This window comes from Larus michahellis, chromosome 20 (assembly GCF_964199755.1).
Source record: "Larus michahellis chromosome 20, bLarMic1.1, whole genome shotgun sequence".
Lineage (NCBI taxonomy): Eukaryota > Metazoa > Chordata > Aves > Charadriiformes > Laridae > Larus > Larus michahellis.
This window is the reverse complement of record NC_133915.1, coordinates 4,892,618-4,911,448: the sequence shown is the minus strand read 5'-3', so window position 1 is coordinate 4,911,448 and position 18,831 is coordinate 4,892,618. Positions and strand designations below refer to the sequence as shown.

The 18,831-nt window shown below is 45.7% G+C and overlaps 1 protein-coding gene across 2 annotated transcripts in view; it reads left to right on the top strand.

The window, feature by feature from the left end:
* The first annotated feature begins 16,066 nt into the window (after nt 1-16,066).
* DPYSL2 (dihydropyrimidinase like 2) overlaps nt 16,067-18,831 on the top strand; it is a 58,016-nt gene continuing 55,251 nt past the window's right edge. Inside the window, exons 1-2 of one of the 2 annotated variants that reach the window (XM_074563787.1) lie at nt 16,067-16,381; nt 17,291-17,660. In XM_074563787.1, the coding sequence (XP_074419888.1) occupies nt 17,310-17,660 (351 nt within the window). In that variant the 5' untranslated portion in view covers nt 16,067-16,381; nt 17,291-17,309. Of the gene's footprint in view, nt 16,382-16,703; nt 16,954-17,290; nt 17,661-18,831 lie in introns of those variants that run through there. The other variant, XM_074563788.1, reaches the window with a different exon arrangement.

Here is an 18,831-nt window from a genome sequence, read left to right as displayed (position 1 = left end):
GTTGCAAATGGGTGTGAGTCCGTCGTGCCTGCCTGGCTTGGAATATAGTGCTGCCAAACTGAATTTGGGTTGGAGGTTCTGACAGGGTCCGGGCAATGGGTAACACTGGAGTCAGAATCACAGAATGGTTTGGGTTGGAAGGCACCTTAAAGATCATCTCGTTCCACCCCCCTGCCCTGTGCAGGGAATCCTTCCACTAGACCAGGTTGCTCCAAGCCCCATCCGGCCTGGCCTTGAACCCCTCCAGGGATGGGGCAGCCACGGCTTCTCTGGGCGAATAACTGAGTCTGTCTCCCAAGAAAGCCACACCAACGCACTTCCTCCCAGCTCTTTAGTGTCCAGCAGAGCACTGCCTGATGCACCCGCCAGCCAAAGTGGGAGCTGGATCTTAAGTCCTCCTGGCAAATCTTTGGCTGTGTTGTCAGTAACTGGGTTGGCAGTCTGTTGTCAACCTTGAATACTTTGTGGAGATTGGGACCGCTTTTGTTATCATAATGGAAGTCATAATGAAAATGTAGCTTGCTTTAGTGTGTGGTATGGCTCAGTGAACCATTTACCATGGCCTCATAGACATAGCGCTTTGTAGTTGGAGAACCATTGACTTAATGCAGTGCTGAAAGGTAATTTTGCTGTTACAGTGATGGATACAGCACCATAACAAGGGTAGAAAATAGTGTCTATTTATAGGCCTCTCATCGAGATACATGAACTGTAGAATGAAGCATTTTCTCAGCGACAATCTGAAGAATCGCGTGAGAACTGCTGACAGCTTGGACTCCGGCCTGTGGTGGTGAGCCACAGAGAAGCAGGAAAGATGGATACAGTAATTACGATGAAGGCAAAGTCAGCTGACAAATTGGCTGTTTCCTTTTTTCCATACAGTTAGGAGTGACAAATGATTTAATTTATATTACTTCCTTACATTAAACTTCAGCATGGCCAACTGCCTGGAGATTAATACAGTCTATGGATCTTGCAGATCACATTTATTTTAATGTGTTTTCTTTTTAAAGGTTCATAATGAATTTTGCTTTTGGTTCTAGTCTGTTAGGTCCCTGAAATGTAGTGTTTGCAAGAAACCTAGCTGAAAGGATTACAGTGCAATTAAAATTCCTTGTCCTTTTTCTTTCTCCTTTCTGGCACTCCTGTGCGTAGAGTGGATTGTTTCTGTCTGGAAGATCTAATTAAGCTTGCAACGCTGAAAGAGACGGTAAAGAGTTAGAGGTGGCTTTTTCAATTCAATATAGGTGGGGCATGAGAGCCACACATCTTGCTTATTTCACATTCTTATATAATTTGTACATGACATAACAATAAACGTAGATGGGGATGATTGTTTAACGGAGTCACATTGATTTACAGTGCTGAGAATGTGGCCCGTACTTTCCAAAAATGGGATTAACCGGATCTAGTTTGCTCTCTATGCAAAAGAATGCAGAGGCCTTTCTCAGTGTGTATTAACATTTTAGCAGGCTCTGAATCAGTTCTCGCAGCCAGTGCTAAAAAATAAAATCTGATGTTATTTTTAACTCTGTAATAGTGGATATGGAAAATAGCTAGCTTCCAGGAACAGGAGAATAGTTAACAGAAACAGTAAGCATTTTCATTGGATTTGGCTTCAATTTCTTCTTGAAATTTATGCACTGACACATCAAAGTTTTTCCTCAACATGTTTATCAAGAGCAGCCACTGATTAATCTCTCTGTGTAAATTTTGGTTGTGCTGTGTTGATGGGTGTTCAGCGCTCTTAAGTTACGACCTGCGTGCAGCTTCTGATCTTGTTTGAGTAGGTTGAAATAAGGCATAGGCCTAAAGTCAGCACCTCTTGAGGAAGAGGAGGCTCTTCACGGGGGGAGGCTGATCGTGCGGATCCGGTGCCGGGTGAGGACTGCGCAGATGCGGTTTCCAAAGGGGCTCAGGCTGCATGAAGTGACCGGGTGTGTGTCCCCGCTGAGGATCTCTAGTGGCGGCTGCAACCTTGTCGCTTCCTGCCTTTGTCCTTGCCTTTGCAGACCCATCTGCTGCGCTCTTTAGAAAAACCTGCCTCTGAGCTTCCATTCTGCCTCTGTAAAATGGGTATAATGGGATTTCTTACCTCCCTTGCCCTCACTGCACTAGGAAGGCTTGGGCTTCGTGCGGCGGGGACCGTGGAGGACTTGAGGCACACACGGCACCAGTATTGCCCCAGTTTCAGTTCTGCCTGCTAACTGGCAGCAGAGTGAGTGCCAGTTCCTCAGGATGTAGGCTGAGCAATTTTTGCTGTAAAAGCTACTTGCATAGTCTCTGTGGCTAAATTAATCCAGCGGTGTGTACTCTGCTGCCGTTTTTGTGATTTCTCACTGACCTCGTGATTTATACAAGACCTCACGAGTGATGCCCATCTGAGGGCATTTCCCTCAGGTTTCTTATTTAATTTATTCATTTAAGTCCAGCTTTCTGCTGCACTGTCTGAGAGCAGAAATCTCTCAGTAGCATGGAAAAAGGCACAAAACCAAGGCGAAGGTAGATCTCAACAAGAGCTTGCAAAGGCCTAGGCTTGATGATTGGTAACCAAGGCAACGAGGCCTCTTTTGAAATAAGTGCTTGCTGTGGCCCCCCATTTTGTGCAGAGAACTGGTCAGCATTAAAAATTAGAGAAGGCAAGGTAAGATCTATTAGGCAAACAAAGGCGTCAGACAGGCAATCAGAAGTGCGTGCCGTCTTGCTGACTGAATTAAAGCAGGCGCCACGTGGGGACGAATGTTCACTGCTGGTTTGATTATTGCCTTGCAAATGGCCGAAGGGGCTGTTACTGCTAAAGAAGAAATGAAAATATAGATAGCAAGGAAAAGTTTTTATCTAAGTGGCCACAGTCTCCTCTTTTTTTACACTGTAAATCTGTGGCAGAACTCAGACAGCAGCTATTGTAACAGAGGGTGCAAGTGTAGCCCAAAGCCTCCCTGAATGGGAAAACTCCTACAGGTCTGATTTTAATTGCTTGATTTGGCATGGGGATAAAGTGGAGGGAGACACAAGTGACTGTTTTAAACCACTTTTGTCTTCCCGTCATCTGTTAAAAGACCCGGGGGTTAACAGGTATTATGGCTGTTTTAATTTACATTCATAATGTAATGTTCGTCGGCTGACAGTCTCTTTCTTTTCGCTTAATAGCCCTTGAACGTGCCCTGCATCTCTCCTGGTCAATATTTAAGTTCTGATTTTAGTCTTTTAGAAAACGATCTGTGGTGTAGGGAGAGGATCTTGTGTGGATGCATCTGAACCAGACCTCTGTTGTGGGGCTGCTTGCGGTTGCAGGGGGCTGCTCTCTCTCCCGGTCAGTCCTTCTGCTCCGCTATTCCCCAGGGCTTTTCCATATTTGTGTCTGGACAATTGGATCTGCTAGGAGATGAGCTTAGTTTTGCCTCAGCACGTATGGAAACTTCGATCCCTGGAGCTGAACCAACAGTATTGTATTCATTTCAGATGAGCCACATCCAGGGCTCGTTTGCTGCTTAAACCTTGGTTGTGTCGAATCCTGTTGTAGGGGTTAAGTCAGTCGCTGCGTCCAGCTCTGCAGGTAATCCTCTGTCAAGGTTCAAATCTGGTCCTGAACATCTGTGCTGCAAAATCCCTCGCAATGCACTTCTCGCACCGCTGGCCAGCGCGATCACATCCATCTACCAGCAAAACTTCAATGGGTTGGAAGTGGACAAATCCGTTCCAAAGCTAAATGTGTGATAAACAGTCTGAACAAAGGCATTGGTGGAGGGGTCTGTAGCCACAGATGTTTTTACTGCCCAGTGCTTTTGGTCATATAAAGTGGGCCCAGCATTTTTATTGTGCAGCCGTGGGTTACTTTTTGGCTGCTTCAGGGTAAGCAGAGGATGGTTGTCTTTTGTCTTCAGCTGGGCCTCATTTCAGTGTTGTTTAAGCTGTTGAAGCTAAAATTCAGTGATCTACAATAAGCATTATATAGAGAGGGGGGTGTATTGGCGAACTGGAGCTGATCTGCGTTTGGCAGCTCCAAAGGATGAAGAGAAACAGACCCCTGCGTTTCTCTGAGAGCTCTTCCTGCCCTCTGAAGAGCACCCGTTCTGCATTCTGCTGCCATTGCTATAGTAACTTTCTGCCTCCTGGTTTTGTTATGAATGGCAATGGGAAAAGCCTCCATGCAGGCTCCAGCTGATACCCTGCTGTTTCAGACATCCTCAAGGCTTGCTTTCATTTTTAACCCATGAATGGATGGTGCTTTTTAGCCAGGGGTTCCTTTGTGAGCCTGTGTTTTCTTCCTTTTGTCTCTGTGCATTCAACAGCGTGCCATATGTCCAGTGTACACAAAGAGGAGAAATTTGGAGCAAGCAGCTTTATACAGGCAGAGGTCTGGATCTTTGGAGGAGGGAGTGCTGGGTGTTTTTGGGAGATGGCGGTTTATAGTGGTGTTTTTGCGAGATGAACGGGAGCCAGTGGGGTTCAGCAGCTACCAGTGCTGGGCTCTGAAGGCTGACTTTGTCTTCCTTTATCACAATCCAGGCATCCCCTCTCCAGACACAATGCAGCTCTTTTCCTTCTGCCAGCACGCTCTCCCTCTGAGACCTGCTGCTGCCATGGAAAACAGCATAAAGCACGGGTGAATCTATTCTTTAGCCAGTTGTGAGCAGCAGGTCAATGTTAGTGCTGCCATTTAACAAATATGTGGATGGATCCCATGAAAGGCAAGTGGCTTGCTCAAGTCAAGAGAATGAACACCAGGTGTGGGAAAAGAGCTCAGGAATTTGAGGATGCTGTCACACTAACAATTTTTGTTTAGAAGAGCACTGAAATGATGTGACCTTGCAAATGACCTAGTGCTAGAGGCTATCCACATACAAGTAGCTACCAAAAAAAGGATGGTGGCGGAAACAGTCACAGGTGAGAGAGAGAGAGACACAATTATTTTCTCCAGTGAGGAGACAAGTTTCCAGAGACAGAGTTGCTTGTGTTCTCAAAGAGGAATCAAACCCAGCTTTCCAACTTTATTATTATTCTTAGAGATAGTGGTAACCTTTTCCTCGCAGCACCCTGTGATTTATCCTCAGTTAGAGCATCTTTTCGGCATGACCAGAAAAATTTATCTCCCTATGCTGCCCAAGGTGCTGTTGAAACATTTTTTCAAGATGTGCCTTAACTTGAATTTTGCTGCTGTTTGTTAAAGTTCTCGGGCATGAATATATTTTAGGCTCACAGAATCCTACCTTGAATTGAAAGAGAGATCGTTTGAAAAATGATGTGCTTTAAAATCCTGCTTCTCCCAACTGACTGGACGATTACAGATTTTCAGATGATGGGTATACTGTTTGTGCTAAGTTATGCACACGTTCTTATTAGAAAATAACTGCTTACCTTAACACTAACATTTCTCAAACCTGATTTTTGAGATGCGAATTAGTGTATAATGCTGTAGACCTCTTAAGTAGTTTCATTTTGTTACTGTGGTTTTTTGTTCTCTTATCTCCACATCTGAAATGATTTTGTGCTCGCTAAAGAATTAATGAATTTATCATCTTTGCAGACAATTAGTCGTATTGCCACTTAATAGGCACAGGTGAGTGCAGTGACATACCGATGGTCACAAAGCGAGTCAGTGGCAGAGCCAGGCGGGGAGCCTGCGCTTTCATTCCCCCTCCGGTATTGCAAAATGATAATGCTGCTTCTCTTGACAGGTTTTGGTATGCGGTGTAGAACAGAGAAGTACGCGTGCTAAAGTAGGCTGGTTTGCTTTTAAAGCCGCACTGAAGTATGTGTATTTATTTCACTGCATACCTGCCAAAGAAGCTTGGCAGATTAGAGTCCCTGCCTAACTCTTGCATTTGCACACATTAGCAAAGCAAAGGGAGAAACTGTAGAACAGCCAGTGCATATTTCCCACTGTGATGCTAATTTGTTGGCTTCTGTTTGGGAAAGAAAATGGTGAGTAATTTGAGGGAGGTTGGTTGTTTGTTTTTCCTCTGTAAGACTGGAAAAACTGATCCAGATTAAAAATTAATTGGGTGCTACTCGGCCTGGGGAGAATTCTGCCATATTCTGGGGCTCAGCCTTCAAAGTGTGGAGCACTGAATTCTGCAGGACAGAACACCTGAATGGTAGCTTAAATCTCAATGAGAGGGTTTATTTACCAATACTGCTGAGGCCATCATATATTTCTGAATCTGGGCTGGCTGTTTGCAAGGAGATGCACAGATCAGTCAGGAGATGTAAGTGCGATCCATTTTCTTTTGCATATCAGTATCAGTATTGCAGCTGCTGAAGAGGAACGTGTGTCTTCCTTAGAGCTCTGTTGTCAGAGTTGGATACTGAAGCCAGGCTCATTGTTTGGAAATGTTCTTACACTTGCAGCGGGGCAGTGCTGGCAATGCTGGGATCCCTGGGGCGTTCCCTGACTCTGTGTGTCTTCCAAATGTCAGCTCAGCTCAACTGGCTTGGGCCTGGGCATCGTCCGTGCGAGGATTTTGTAGTGGTTACAGGGTGAGGCTTTTGTGAATATTCTGTATCTAAATATGTGAAGTGAATATTAAATCTGTCTATTGAGCCATGCTTAAAATGGATTTGAACACATTGTCAAATGGTTTGCGAGAGAATTTCTTTCCTTTCTCTTTTCTTTTTAAAGGGTTAAAATGGTTGTTGGAAAACTGCAGTTCTTCATTTTGAAGTCAGAATGTCTTTCTATGCAAACGTTTCCTTTGATCCTACGAAAAGTACAACTCAACCTTAAAAAAAACAAACCCCAACTGTTTAGCCCCTAAATGAGATGTGTCCTATCAGATGGAAGGCAGGTCAGTCTGAAATTTTGCGTTTTGATTCACTGAAGTTTGTTTAACAAATTGTTTCATGTTGACCTCAGATCACTACAGCAAAATCTCAGCATAGGAGGGGGAGGAAAGGCTGTTTTACACAGAATGGAACACAGAGCCTGACCTCTTGGTACTGCTCTTCTGGAAGAGGTAGTAATACCCTGCATTTTCACTGAATTACAACAGGCTCTTTGGATGATTTTAAACAAATGTTTCCGCCCGTAGTGGAGGGTATGCAATTTGTACTCTTTTTGAAACACCAGTACCAAATTTATGGGGATGTTAAAAGAGCGTGTATTTCACTGGTGGGGGAAACAGTCGCCCTGTGTGTCACTCCTCACCCTACTCAGGGAAAGAGGGCTGTGACACTGGCATATGTCTCTGGCTGTGCAGGGATACCCTGGCAGAGGAGGACGGGGGGTCTCCATGTGCTGGTGACACATTACTGTTCCTTTCAAAAGCAGCAGCTGGCAGCCCTCTGATTAGCATGCTACAGATGGCAGCGAGATGCAAAGGGCCTCTGCCGTCCCCTCACTGGAGCACCCTCCGTGCTGTCACCTCCCTCCCTGATTCAAGGGAACCCGTTGCTGCTTGCTGGGGTTTCCCACCCTGACAGTCGCAGCTGCAAAGCAACGAGCTGTGTGTAGGGCTTTGGCCTGGAACACATGCAAAGCGCTCCCAGCCTGCTCTGGTCCTCGGGAGTGATGCGACCGGCAGGGATGATGGTTTTGTCAGGAGTGCCTTCTGCAAGCTGAGGGGACGAAAGGCATAGTCCACTCAGGAGTTAATTCTCTGGCTGATGTGGGAGGCACACAAATTTATTAAATAAAAGCTTGTAATGCAGTTTAATAAGATTAGATTTATTTAATAAGTGCAACATGAGGACGTTGGTTCATGTTAGCAGCAACTGCAGTGCCCCCAGACTTAATGGGTTCTACAGAGCAGCACAAAGAGGTCTGGTTTTTGCATCGCTGTTACTGTTTTTAGTCCTTTTTTCTTACTACTACTGTTATTCCTGGGTTTTGCCTGCTTCTGCCCCTGCCTAGAAAGAAGGACTGAAAACTACGGAGGGCAGCGTGAGCAGAACAGTGGTGGTGGCTAGGAGGATCCCCAAATAGGGCTGACTTCAGACAAACAAGAGCCTGGACCAGTGTCTTGCTGTTGCTCCATGTGACAGGCTGCTTCTGTGGTTTTAGGTGGGTCATTTGAATTTCTATGCCTCATTTCCCATGTGTACAGTGAGGCTAATAATGCTGCCTTTGTCTGTCCTGTCTATTTAAAATGTAATGAGATGAGATTTTCAAAAATGACAAATGATTTTCAGTGCCTCGTGTGAGTGCTTAGCTGAAGGCGTCTTCAGAAGTGACTGAACTCTCTCCTGCTGGGCAGTATGGCCTGGTGAGGTTTTCAAGCTGTGTCAGCAAACTGAAGAAACTGAGCGGCACAGAGAGTGCAGGTTCCTGACTGAAGCTTTTTCTTCTTAGCTTAACTTTTAAATTCAGTAACACCCATGTGTCTTACCAGTTAGCATTGGTTCTCCCGGACATCACGCTTGGAGAGAAGGGAAACCTTTATAAAAACAAGGGAAAAAAGCGAAGTTTTTCTTTCTCTTGCGTTCCACATTGTGAGGTTTGATGACTTGACTTGATTTTTGCTTTGAAATTTCCAGCGTGACATTTTCACTTAACTATTTGTGCTTCGCATTCTTCTTTCTGCTATTGAACCAAATCCCAGTTCAGCATGTCCCTTGAAACACTGGTCATCGAGCAAATCTTAGCTTGACACTTTTTGAAAAGATTGCTTCTTTTGTGTATGTTTTTAACATTACAGAGCACATGACATGCTGCAATAGTAATATGGAGCATACTGGGAAGCTTTAGTTCTATCTGTTTCACTTGAAAGTGGAATTCTGTTTGCTTTAGTAGGGTTATTCCCTGGTTTTGCAGTTGGAAATGGTATCAACCTGGCACGATGGGCCAGCTTAGCCATAATGTTCATTAGCTTTCCATTGTAGTGATTCTCTCTTCTGTGTTATTGTCTCTGCTTGGCATTTTTATTGCAGAATAAAGCATGACAGTCCATTTCCCTTTATCAATGAACTCAAGATACTTTCCCTTTCTCTCCTCTTGGGTTCACCAAGTCAGTCATTGCGTGTGTGTCAACACGATTAACAGTGTATTCAGAGCTGTTTTCTAAATACCTACCTGTGCAGACTGGTGCGACATGTTTAAAATAGGCTCTAAAGCCACTACCAAACACAGGGTCCATGAGGTGAAGCTGCTTAATGCAGCTTAAGGGTAAGATGCTTTTGTGCTATGAGCCAGTAGAACTTTCATCCAGGGAAGCTGATAAACAGAACCATCAGCATACATAACATCATCTTCTGAACTCACCTGGGCGCTTTCGTCCATCATCCCTTCTTTACGTGGATGTGCCCTTCCTCTCTTTTCTTTTAATTTGTGTAGCTCAGATCTCTGCAGTGAAAAGTCTTGAGTGTCTGGTGAGGGATAGGGGAAATGTTTCTGTGCCCATGGATGCGTTTGTGTGCACGCATGTGTGATGAATATTCTAAGCACAGTTCTGATCCAAGTGCTGAGTACATTGCTGCCTGTGAGTGCAGAAAAATGGTTTCAGGGCCCAAGGAAGTCTTCTCTGAGACCGTCATCCTATATTATGGCCTGTCATCCTATAGTATGAGTGCAACATAGCAGACGACGTCCCAGGATATTCTGTAGAGTTAAGTACTTCCATTCCAATAAGTGGGGAGGCAGTTCCACTTAGTGGGAAGTGCTGCAGGAGTTGCCATGAAATAGCAGGGACAGGAGAGAGCAATTCTAGAGTTGTTGAAAGGGAGGGTGAAGCTGGGCTGCATCTTCGATATGATAGCAGCATGTTAAGCCAAGTAGTATTTTTTTAACATGAGTCTGAGACACTTGTCAAGTTTACTGCTGGCTTATTTTTAGTGCTGTTGTGTCCTGTCTTGAAGGAAACCGGAGAGCTGTAACACTCAAAGTCAAATGAGTGAATCATTCATAGAGCATGATATGCTTTATGACCCTTACTATTATTGTTGTCATCATTATTTATTAACATAGTGCTTAGAAGGTGTGTGAAGCCATGTGGATCACAGCTCTGGCACGCTCGCAATGGGAAGATCTTATCTGGGGAGATGGAGAGCGGTCAAGAGATCCCAGTGACAGGACATAAACAATAATATTCACCCATCCTTCTCCTTCACTTCTTGACCGGAGCTCCCTGACTTGGAAGGTCTTTATTTTAATCCATCTTGTGATAGTAAAGATTATCATTGTCCATTTTGGGTCCTTTTGGGAAAATGCTGGCAAAATTTTAAATATTTTCCAGTCCGCAAATCAATAGCTGTTTCCTGTTGAGTCCCAGTTCCATACAGATTTTAATGGTGGTAAGCCAGTAGCCGACATATTCTTAGAGAGGTGTTCAGAGGAAATGTTAATATTTAATGATGCCTTTTTGTGGTTAGACGGGTGAGTTCTCTTAATGATGCTGTCTGGAAGAAGCATACCTCAATCCTCAGCAGTAATCAATCCACAAGCCTTTTCCAAGGCTTCAAAATGTTGCAGGACATTTATGGACCTTAAGGAAATCAGCAGGTTTGCTGGAACTTTTGCCTTAAATGCTGAACACTTCAGAGAGATTCCTATTGCTTCTATCCATGATTATCATCCTGGGAATAGCTGAAAAGTGTCTGATTTCAGAGCAGGTGTTTCACATGCATTTATTTTATAAAGACTGAATTAGTAAGGGGAGATTTTGAAGGCAGTGAGGCTCTCCACTTCCCCTGGAAGTCAATGGGAGTTGTGTGCCTAATTTCCATTTGTGCCTTTGGAAAATCCCTTTCTAATTGACTAAATATTTGTACTATTGGCTGTGGGCACAATGTGGCTTTCAAACCATCTGTTTTCATGGACTAAAACCCACTGGCAACAAACCTTGATTGGCAGAAATTTGCCAGGGCTGGTTTACATTAGTTGAGGTTGCTGAGGACAAAACCATAAAGGAAAAGAGAGGCATAGGATAAGCGGAAATAAAAAGGACCATGGAAATAAGTGAGCTTTGTTTCAGCATTTGAATGGACTGTACTCATTTATCAAAAGACTTTCTTCTGGTCTTTAATGTTTCTGAAATAATGTGTCTCATCTTCGAGTGCTCACCGCCAAGAAAAGCTGTCAACCACTCCAGCAATTATCATATCCCGAAGGGAAGTTGGTTAATGATTTCTCCGTAGACAACTTGGTCTTTCAGTTTTTGTGCTATGCCAGAACAATTCCAACTCAGTGAAGCATTTTAGGATTTGGTTTGATTCTTAATGTTTGAGGAATATTCTGGAAACACAGTTGTTCACTGCCACCTCTTGATACTGAGCCTGCGCCTTAGAAAAATGAAAATCACAGGGTCAGATGCAGGGCTCAGCCACAGGTAAGGCGAGAACCAGAGAGAGGGAAGATGGATTTCCCAGCTCCTGGTCAGGCAGGGAAATTCACAGGCTATTCAGTGGCACATGCAACAAGTTGGTATTTTTAAGGGCTGCATAATTTTGTAAGCAGTGGTGGTTGCAGAGGTCAGCACAGGCTATCCCAAGCCCTTCCTCTGAACATCCTTGAAATTTGGTTGTGGATTTATAGTCAAGCTTTGTTCGGCTTCTCTTTGAAAATCACTTGCTAGTGCATGTAAGAGTGGTCATTGCATCTTTGCTTTTACCCCCATGCTCCCAGGCATCATGAAGATTTTCCTCTATGCTCAGTAAAAGGAATTAGCAAGCTTCACTGTGGAGTCTCCTCTCAGTGGACCCAGCTGAAAACACGGTATCAACCTGATTTAATTCTGAGGACGAAACTGTGTTCTTAAATTGTGACCCAATGAAACTTAATTGAAGGACTGTCATTAACTTAAAACTGTCTGGTATTTCACTTGAATTTGCTCCCAAGTGTGAACGTCACCTGTGCTTCAGCTAGCGTAAGCCCACGTTTTGGCACATACACCTGCTTCATTCGTATGGATTGCTGCAGCTTTCCCTGGTAAGGTTTTCACCTGGGCTCCTTAGGGCTGGTGTTCGGATGTTGGAGGCGTTGAGCACAGTACCTGTGCAGCCAGGGACAGGTAGATCTCCCCTGTGCGGAGGGGCCTGTTATGTTCACGATAATCTGCTAGAAATCTCTATGAATATCTGGTGGCCATGAAAACCCCGGCCCTGGCTAGGTCTTAGGGGCGCTGTCAGGGAGGGTCCAGGCTAGAGTTCCCTAAGCCATGCCTCAAGATGGCATGGTGGCTCACACCAGTCTCTTTCTGTGCTCATTTTCACTGAAGAATCTAGGTTTTGTGGAGTTCTGCTTTTGCAAATATCCAAATTTCAGTGGTATCCTGCCTTGCATGATAGATTTTGCACCCACTGGAAGTATTAATAATTAATTATTTGCAATAGGAAGAGCCCCAGATATGGAAGTAGTTGCTGTCACTTATTTTAATAATGGCAATTTAATGGCAGAATATACTGCTGTAATTTCTCGCTGGGTTCTTAATCTTTAAATAATGAAGAAAATTCTGGATTTGCAGTGATTGTCTCACCTAAGGATGAGTAGGCAAATAAAGCACCACAGAACTTATGTCGCGTTGTTTCTAATTCAAATCAAGTTTGATTGTTCAGCCTTACCTTGCATGTGTAGGTAACTATTGCAATGAAATGAAATAAAGAATAATTTTTTATTTTATGCATGAGAAGTAAGTTGGCACATCTCGGCCAGATGGAATAGGAAACCAGAAATCACTAGAACGACTGATGCAATGGAGGTTAGTGAAGGAGTCATTGAATCATAGAATTGTCTAGGTTGGAAGGGACCTTTCAGATTCCGTCCTGAGTTTTTCTAGGCAGGCCACAGATGCCAGAGCACCGTAGCACAGAGGCAGTGTTAGTATGTAAGTAGAGAGACCTAATTTTTCACTCGTTTGATGAGGAACCTGCCTATTTCATATCTTTGTGCTCCCATTCCCCCCTCTATATCAATGTAAAACTTTTTTGCAAAAGGATCCTTGTGAAATCCTCGTGCTCTTCATGCTCTCCTTTTTTTTCTTGTCTTTGCCAGGGCAAATCCCCAGGCAGGGGTTGTCTTTTGTGCTGTGGTACTGCAGCGCTTCAGGTACTGAGTACTTATGTCACTTAGGACTTTTGTGCACTGGCATAAAAGAATCTTAAATTAAGCCAGTTCTGCTATCGCTTTCCTCCGCAGTTTCAGGCAGGCTGTGCAAGCTCTCTGTTCATCACTGTCCTTATTTGTAGTGTTGAGTTGTAGTCACTTGCCCAGAAGTGTCCAGAGTGTTTTGATGTTAAGAAAACACGTGATTCCGCTCAGTTTCCCTCTTTCATTCCTTTATTATATGGTATGTGGATAACATTAACTGATAAAATTAACTACTTTTTCGTGTATTACTAAATAGTTCATCTGCAAGTAAGTGTTCAAGTTAGTTACTCTGCTCTGCATACCTGTATCACTGCGTTATTTCAAGGACTAATTAATACTCATTATAGGATTGGAATATGAAACCTGCTGCATGGAGGCTGAAGGCTACCAGTGTGACTCCAGCTGGCCTGATGGGTTTCTCGGGTCCTGTTTATGCATCTTCAGTGTTTTTCCACCTTTGTTGTCAGTAGGGCTGAGTATGATCTGTTATCTGAGGAATTTTTCTTATTGATGCTGGATTTATGAAATTCAGATGAGGGTCAGTGTTATTTTCAAAGTAGTTTATGTGGTTCAGAGTGAAAATAGATGCCCTATGGGATTACTAAGCACACGTGGATTATCAGCATCTGGTGACTTTTCAGCAAAAGTTGCTTATTTCCATGCTTAGAGCATGGGCATCTCCAGTTGCTGGTTTAATATATTACCACTCAGGAGTTGTTCTATGCTAATCAGCTGTAAACAAACTCAAACTGAAATGTTAGTTGCATCAGCCTGTACTCTTTTTATGGTAACAAAGTTCATAAGGAATCTCCTATCTCTGGCTGGGAATTCTGGGATCAACAGAACCCATTGTCGAACATTATAGAGGCTCGACTGGACTCATGTAGACAGTTTCTATGGCGGGTCCCAAAGTCAGAGTGATTTGGGGGGTCTAAGTTCCCAGTGCACTGGCTGGTTGAGCTTTACTCATGATAGAACTCTTCCTGTAGGAAAAATAATATCCTAGGAATAAAGCTGTGGAGTCATGTAGGTGTATCAAAACGTTTCAGTTCAAGTATAACTAAAAGAATGAGTAGAATTTGCTACAGCGTGGCCATTTCTCAGGATCTGATACCTGAGTTTCACAGGTGGGAATAAAATCTTTTGAAATTACCCCATTTTTTTTCCAGTGCCCATAAAAGGACCATAAATACATAGAGTACTGTACAAACACCCTGTGAAATACCCAAAAAGGAGAATACAGTCAAAGGAGGGTTCCTTTTAGTAGTTCAGTGGTTCTTTTGGAGCGCCTGAGTTTCCACATGGGTAATGGAAGTCGTCTTTGGCTTGATATGTGAGATCAATCAGAGACTCAACACATCAGCCTGTGGTAAGGTGTCTTTGATAGACTTCCCGTGAGCCTACCTGGAAATACAAACACGAAATAACTGAAGACACTGCTAAATGTGTGCTCAAGTGCATGTGGAAAGGGGAAATACTTGGAGATGGCCGTTCAATATGTGATCATTGTCCCTGTTTTGAGGGTTTATTGGAAAAGAGTCAGATCTGTATGGTAGGAAACCTCATCTTTTGGGAGCGACCTTTATGAGGTCTGAAACATTGGAAGCTGCAGTCTTGTCTGCAGGATTTTGTTCTTGTCTCAGACACTTCACAGCCTCTAGGCTAGCATGTACTGGCAGACCATTCTCTTCCCGTCCCTCCACAGAGGCCTGTGTCTGCGGCCATCTGAGCATCTTCCAAGGATGTGCCAAGTGATGAATGAGCTTTATTTAAGGCTATCCCTGAAAGCCACTGCGTGCATTTCAGCAAGCTGCAGAACGTGTCAACACAATCGCTTCAAGGCTTTTAGCTTGTTGGAGCCTCTGTCAGCACTCTCCACAGCTTCTGTGGACTGCCTGATCAGCAATGCTCTGACTATTAATATTTATAAACCTTAAATAATACAGGACTTCAGTGTACCTGAGAGGCCATATGTTGGCCTCCAATCCCCAGCAAAGCACCTGAGATCAGTGTGGCTACAACCCTGGCTGATCAGCTCTTAACGGTCCCAGAAGGGGAAGGAGATGGAGCTTTTTCCCTGGAGGGCCTCTCTCTTTGGATGTCTCCCTCCTTCATTAGTTACCAGAGCACATCATCTTCATCCTTCAGGGCCAAGCTGCAGGCTTATTCCTTTCCTTTTAGTCTGGAGTCTTTTATCACTGTGCTGTGCATTTATTACAGGGCTTCACTTGGTTGTGACCTTGGTTTTGGCTTTTTTCCACCTTTTGGTACAAATGCATTGATTTGGGTGTGGTTTGCAGGCAGAGAGGGCTCTGAGATTTTTATTATTATTTATTTAATTTTTGCTTTGGGTTTTTTTGGCCTGAGTCTCATGAAGGTGCTTGGTAACCATTTGGTCACAGATGCCTCTAAATTAACATTTAATGTATGCATGTGCAAAGATGCATATCAATGAATAATGCATCGTAATAAACAGCTTGGTGATTGGGTTTGGTTCAGAGTGATATTGCATATGGATTAGCCTTAAGGACCCAGATCAGCGGTGTTAATGACATGTTATCAGGTGGAGACAGCCAAGCTAAACCTATTGTGTGCTGCACCACTTACCTTTGTGATAAAAATGTCTCTCCTCCCACATGCACAGCCTCAGCCGGACTTGCAGAGCCATTCCCTGTACTCTGCTGAAACAAGCCCTTGGGAAATGACTAAGGCAACCCTCCCTCTGCATTGCCAGCTGCCGGAGCCGTTTATTTAGGTACAAACCTCAGAGAATAAGTTTAAAAAAAAAAAATCAAATCCTTGATACATGCAGCTGTACCAGCCACGAGGAGCAGGAGGGTGTGTTAGCCCAGCAGCTCATGCAAGGTGGAAATGGGGCTAGGGGTGGGGTGCGAGTGTCTGGACGTGGCTTTGAAACCCCCCCTCCGGGGCTGCGGCTTGCTGTGACCCCCTCGGGGCTGTCTGTAAGCCCCCCCGGGCTGGGGGTGGCCCTGACCCCCGGCTGGGTCTGGCCCTGACCCCCCCGCGCCCGGGCCGGCCGTCGGTGCCGGGCGGGCGGCGGGTGGTGCTGAAGGGACAGCGCCGGCGGCTCGCCCGGCCCGGGGGGGTGGCTCGCCCGGCCCCGGCTCCTCGCCCCCCTGGCTTTCTCGTTCTCTGCCGCCGTCTCCGAGCGCAGGGACGCTGTCGGCATGGGCAAGAGCCGGGAGGCGAGGGGCTGCTGCTCTGTCTCCTCCTCTAGAAACCTGCATTCAGCCGGAGCCGCCTTTGGCTGCCTCCCCTGATCCCCCGCAGGGAGGGACTGGGGGCTTCTGGCATTGCAGAGGCTTAATTGACTAGCAAGGTCACTAATTTCGGCTCCTGGAGGTAAGTCCTAGTTGACGGCTCATTTTCCTCTCTCCCTCGGTTCTCACACCCCTCTCCCATCTGTCTCCCTCTCTCATTCTCTCTCCAGTGCCATTAATCAGCCCTTTCGCCCCCCCTCCCCGAAGAGGGTCTACCCGAGTCACGGCACCAGCGATGCCCCAAACCCCAGAAAGCTGAGTCAGCACGTTGCCCCCCACTAACCCACCCGCGATCTCCTCTGCTCCCCTCCCTCCGGCGCCGCGGCGTTGGGAAAAGTGAGGAACAATAGGATTCCCGGAGCACTCCCCGACTCCATCATTGCGGGGCCAGGGGAGGAAGGGGAGAGGGTGGTGGGAGGAAGGAAGGAAGGGATCCTTTCTCCCCTGCCCTGGGAACACGCCTCCCGAGCCGCCGGGGGTGAGGGGTGTGCTCGGTCCCCATCAGTGACATGCAGCAATAGCAGCACTATAGCTGGGGAAGGGGAGGGGGGAGAGGGTGTGTGTGATGGGGGCTGTTGCTCCAACCTGATCGAGTCCATTTGCCAATTCACCACTCGCATCACTTCCGGATCAATCCTCAGTTTCTGCTGCAGAGTGAGGATTTTTTTTTATTTATTTATTTTTTTTTCCTCCTTTTCCCTCCCTCCCCATCTGGATGCTGGGAACTTGAAACCTCCTCCCTTGATTGCAGCAGGATCTGCCCCAACCTTCCCTCAACTTTGCACTGCATCAAAGAAAACAGAGCGAGCTACAGGCTATATTGTACCGATGGGGGCAGGGGATCTGCCAGGCACAGCCCTTTGCAATTGATGTTGCCGTATCTCTAGGACCCAGAGCGATCTCGCTCTTCTTTTTTTCTCTCCTCTTTTCGTGTGTGTGTGTGAGTGTGTGAAGGATCCTCCTGGTTACCGCTGTTACTATTTTCCCTTAGCAGGGAGACCACACAAGCCATGGCTGAGAAGAAGCAGTCTGGTCGGCAGGGCGAGGAAGAAGAAGTGCCAGCCTTCTTCAAAAACCTGGGCTCGGGCAGTCCCAAGCCCCGGCAGAAATTCTGTGGCATGTTCTGCCCGGTGGAAGGCTCCCTGGAGAACAAGACCATCGACTTCGACTCCCTCTCGGTGGGCCGCGGATCTAACAAAGTCGTGGCAAAGCAGAAGGATGTTGCCCACCTGGGTCCGGATGCTCCGTCCGTCTATTCCAGGCAAAGCGGGAAGGGAGGGGAACCATCTGTTGATTTCGGGAGAAAGGTGGAGATCAGGAGTGCCACTGGGAAGGAGGCGCTGCAGAACCTGAATGACAAGGTTGGTGCATATATATGTGTGTGTGTCAGTGTGAGAGATGCAACTTGAACCCACGATAGGCTGCAGAAGGGATGTATCCTTTCCACCCTGCAGTTTCTTGCTTTTATGTCACTTGCATGTATGTGGCAGTCGATGTCTTCCTCTAAGCAGCATCTCTACTAGAGCCTTCTTGCCAGATCTCTAATGTTATCCGTATGCTCTCTGCAGGTGTGTGTGTATGTGCACAGGGAGGAGGGCAGAAGAAGAAATGAGTCCCCTCGCACCCACAGACACCCTCCCTTTCCCCATTCTGCCTTCCTATTTGGTGGTATTTGATCCTATTTTTGTTTGTTAGGCGAATTCCCCCCAGCATAATGGTAGCAAAATGCCCCACCCAGCTAGTGAATGCAGCTCACGGGAACAGAAATGCAATTGTTAGCAAAAGAGCATCAATGAGCCTCCACCTACAGGGATGAAATCCCTGCAGGCTTCTTCCAGGGGAGACTCCTACCCGCTCCTCCCAGGGGACGACAGACCGGAGTGACCCCTGGGAGCTGTATTTCAATACCAATTTTGATCAAGGCCGCTGGCTACAGTGGGAATTTTTGCCTTGGGAAGATCTGGGACTTTTGCAGGAATGTGGCGTTCTCTTAGAAACCCACTGAACTCCTCCCAGTCTGTTAAGTCTCCTGAAGCTCTTTTATCAGCCTGTGTCATGGTGCAATACAGCCTGTCTTCTTCCTGAGGCAAAACCCATTCAACGCATAGGTCTAGCTGACCACGCACATTTGCTTTTCTCAATAAATAGATTTAAGCAAGCTTTATTCAGATCTGAGCCATGAAATGCTCTGTGTGTTCCTCTGACAATACTGGCTGGAAGAGCAGAAATGAATGAAATGCCAACCAGCAAATTGATAAACTTCTAGCATACTGGGAGAGAGTTTCTGTGAGTAGTCCTCCAGTGAGTTTCCAGAGCACTCCTTCCTTCTGGAAGCTGTTTCTAGGATGCGCCTCTGGATTTTTGGTAGTGGTATGGATTGCATATATAGGGCAGAAGTCTGCCTGGAATTTATAATATGGGCTTGTTCGCCACTGTCTTCAACTTTCAGAAATGTGAAGTGTTACTAGGATTGTTACTGGGGGCTCATCCTCCCCAAATCCGACCCTACTCTGCTTCTTCCTACCACAGTAA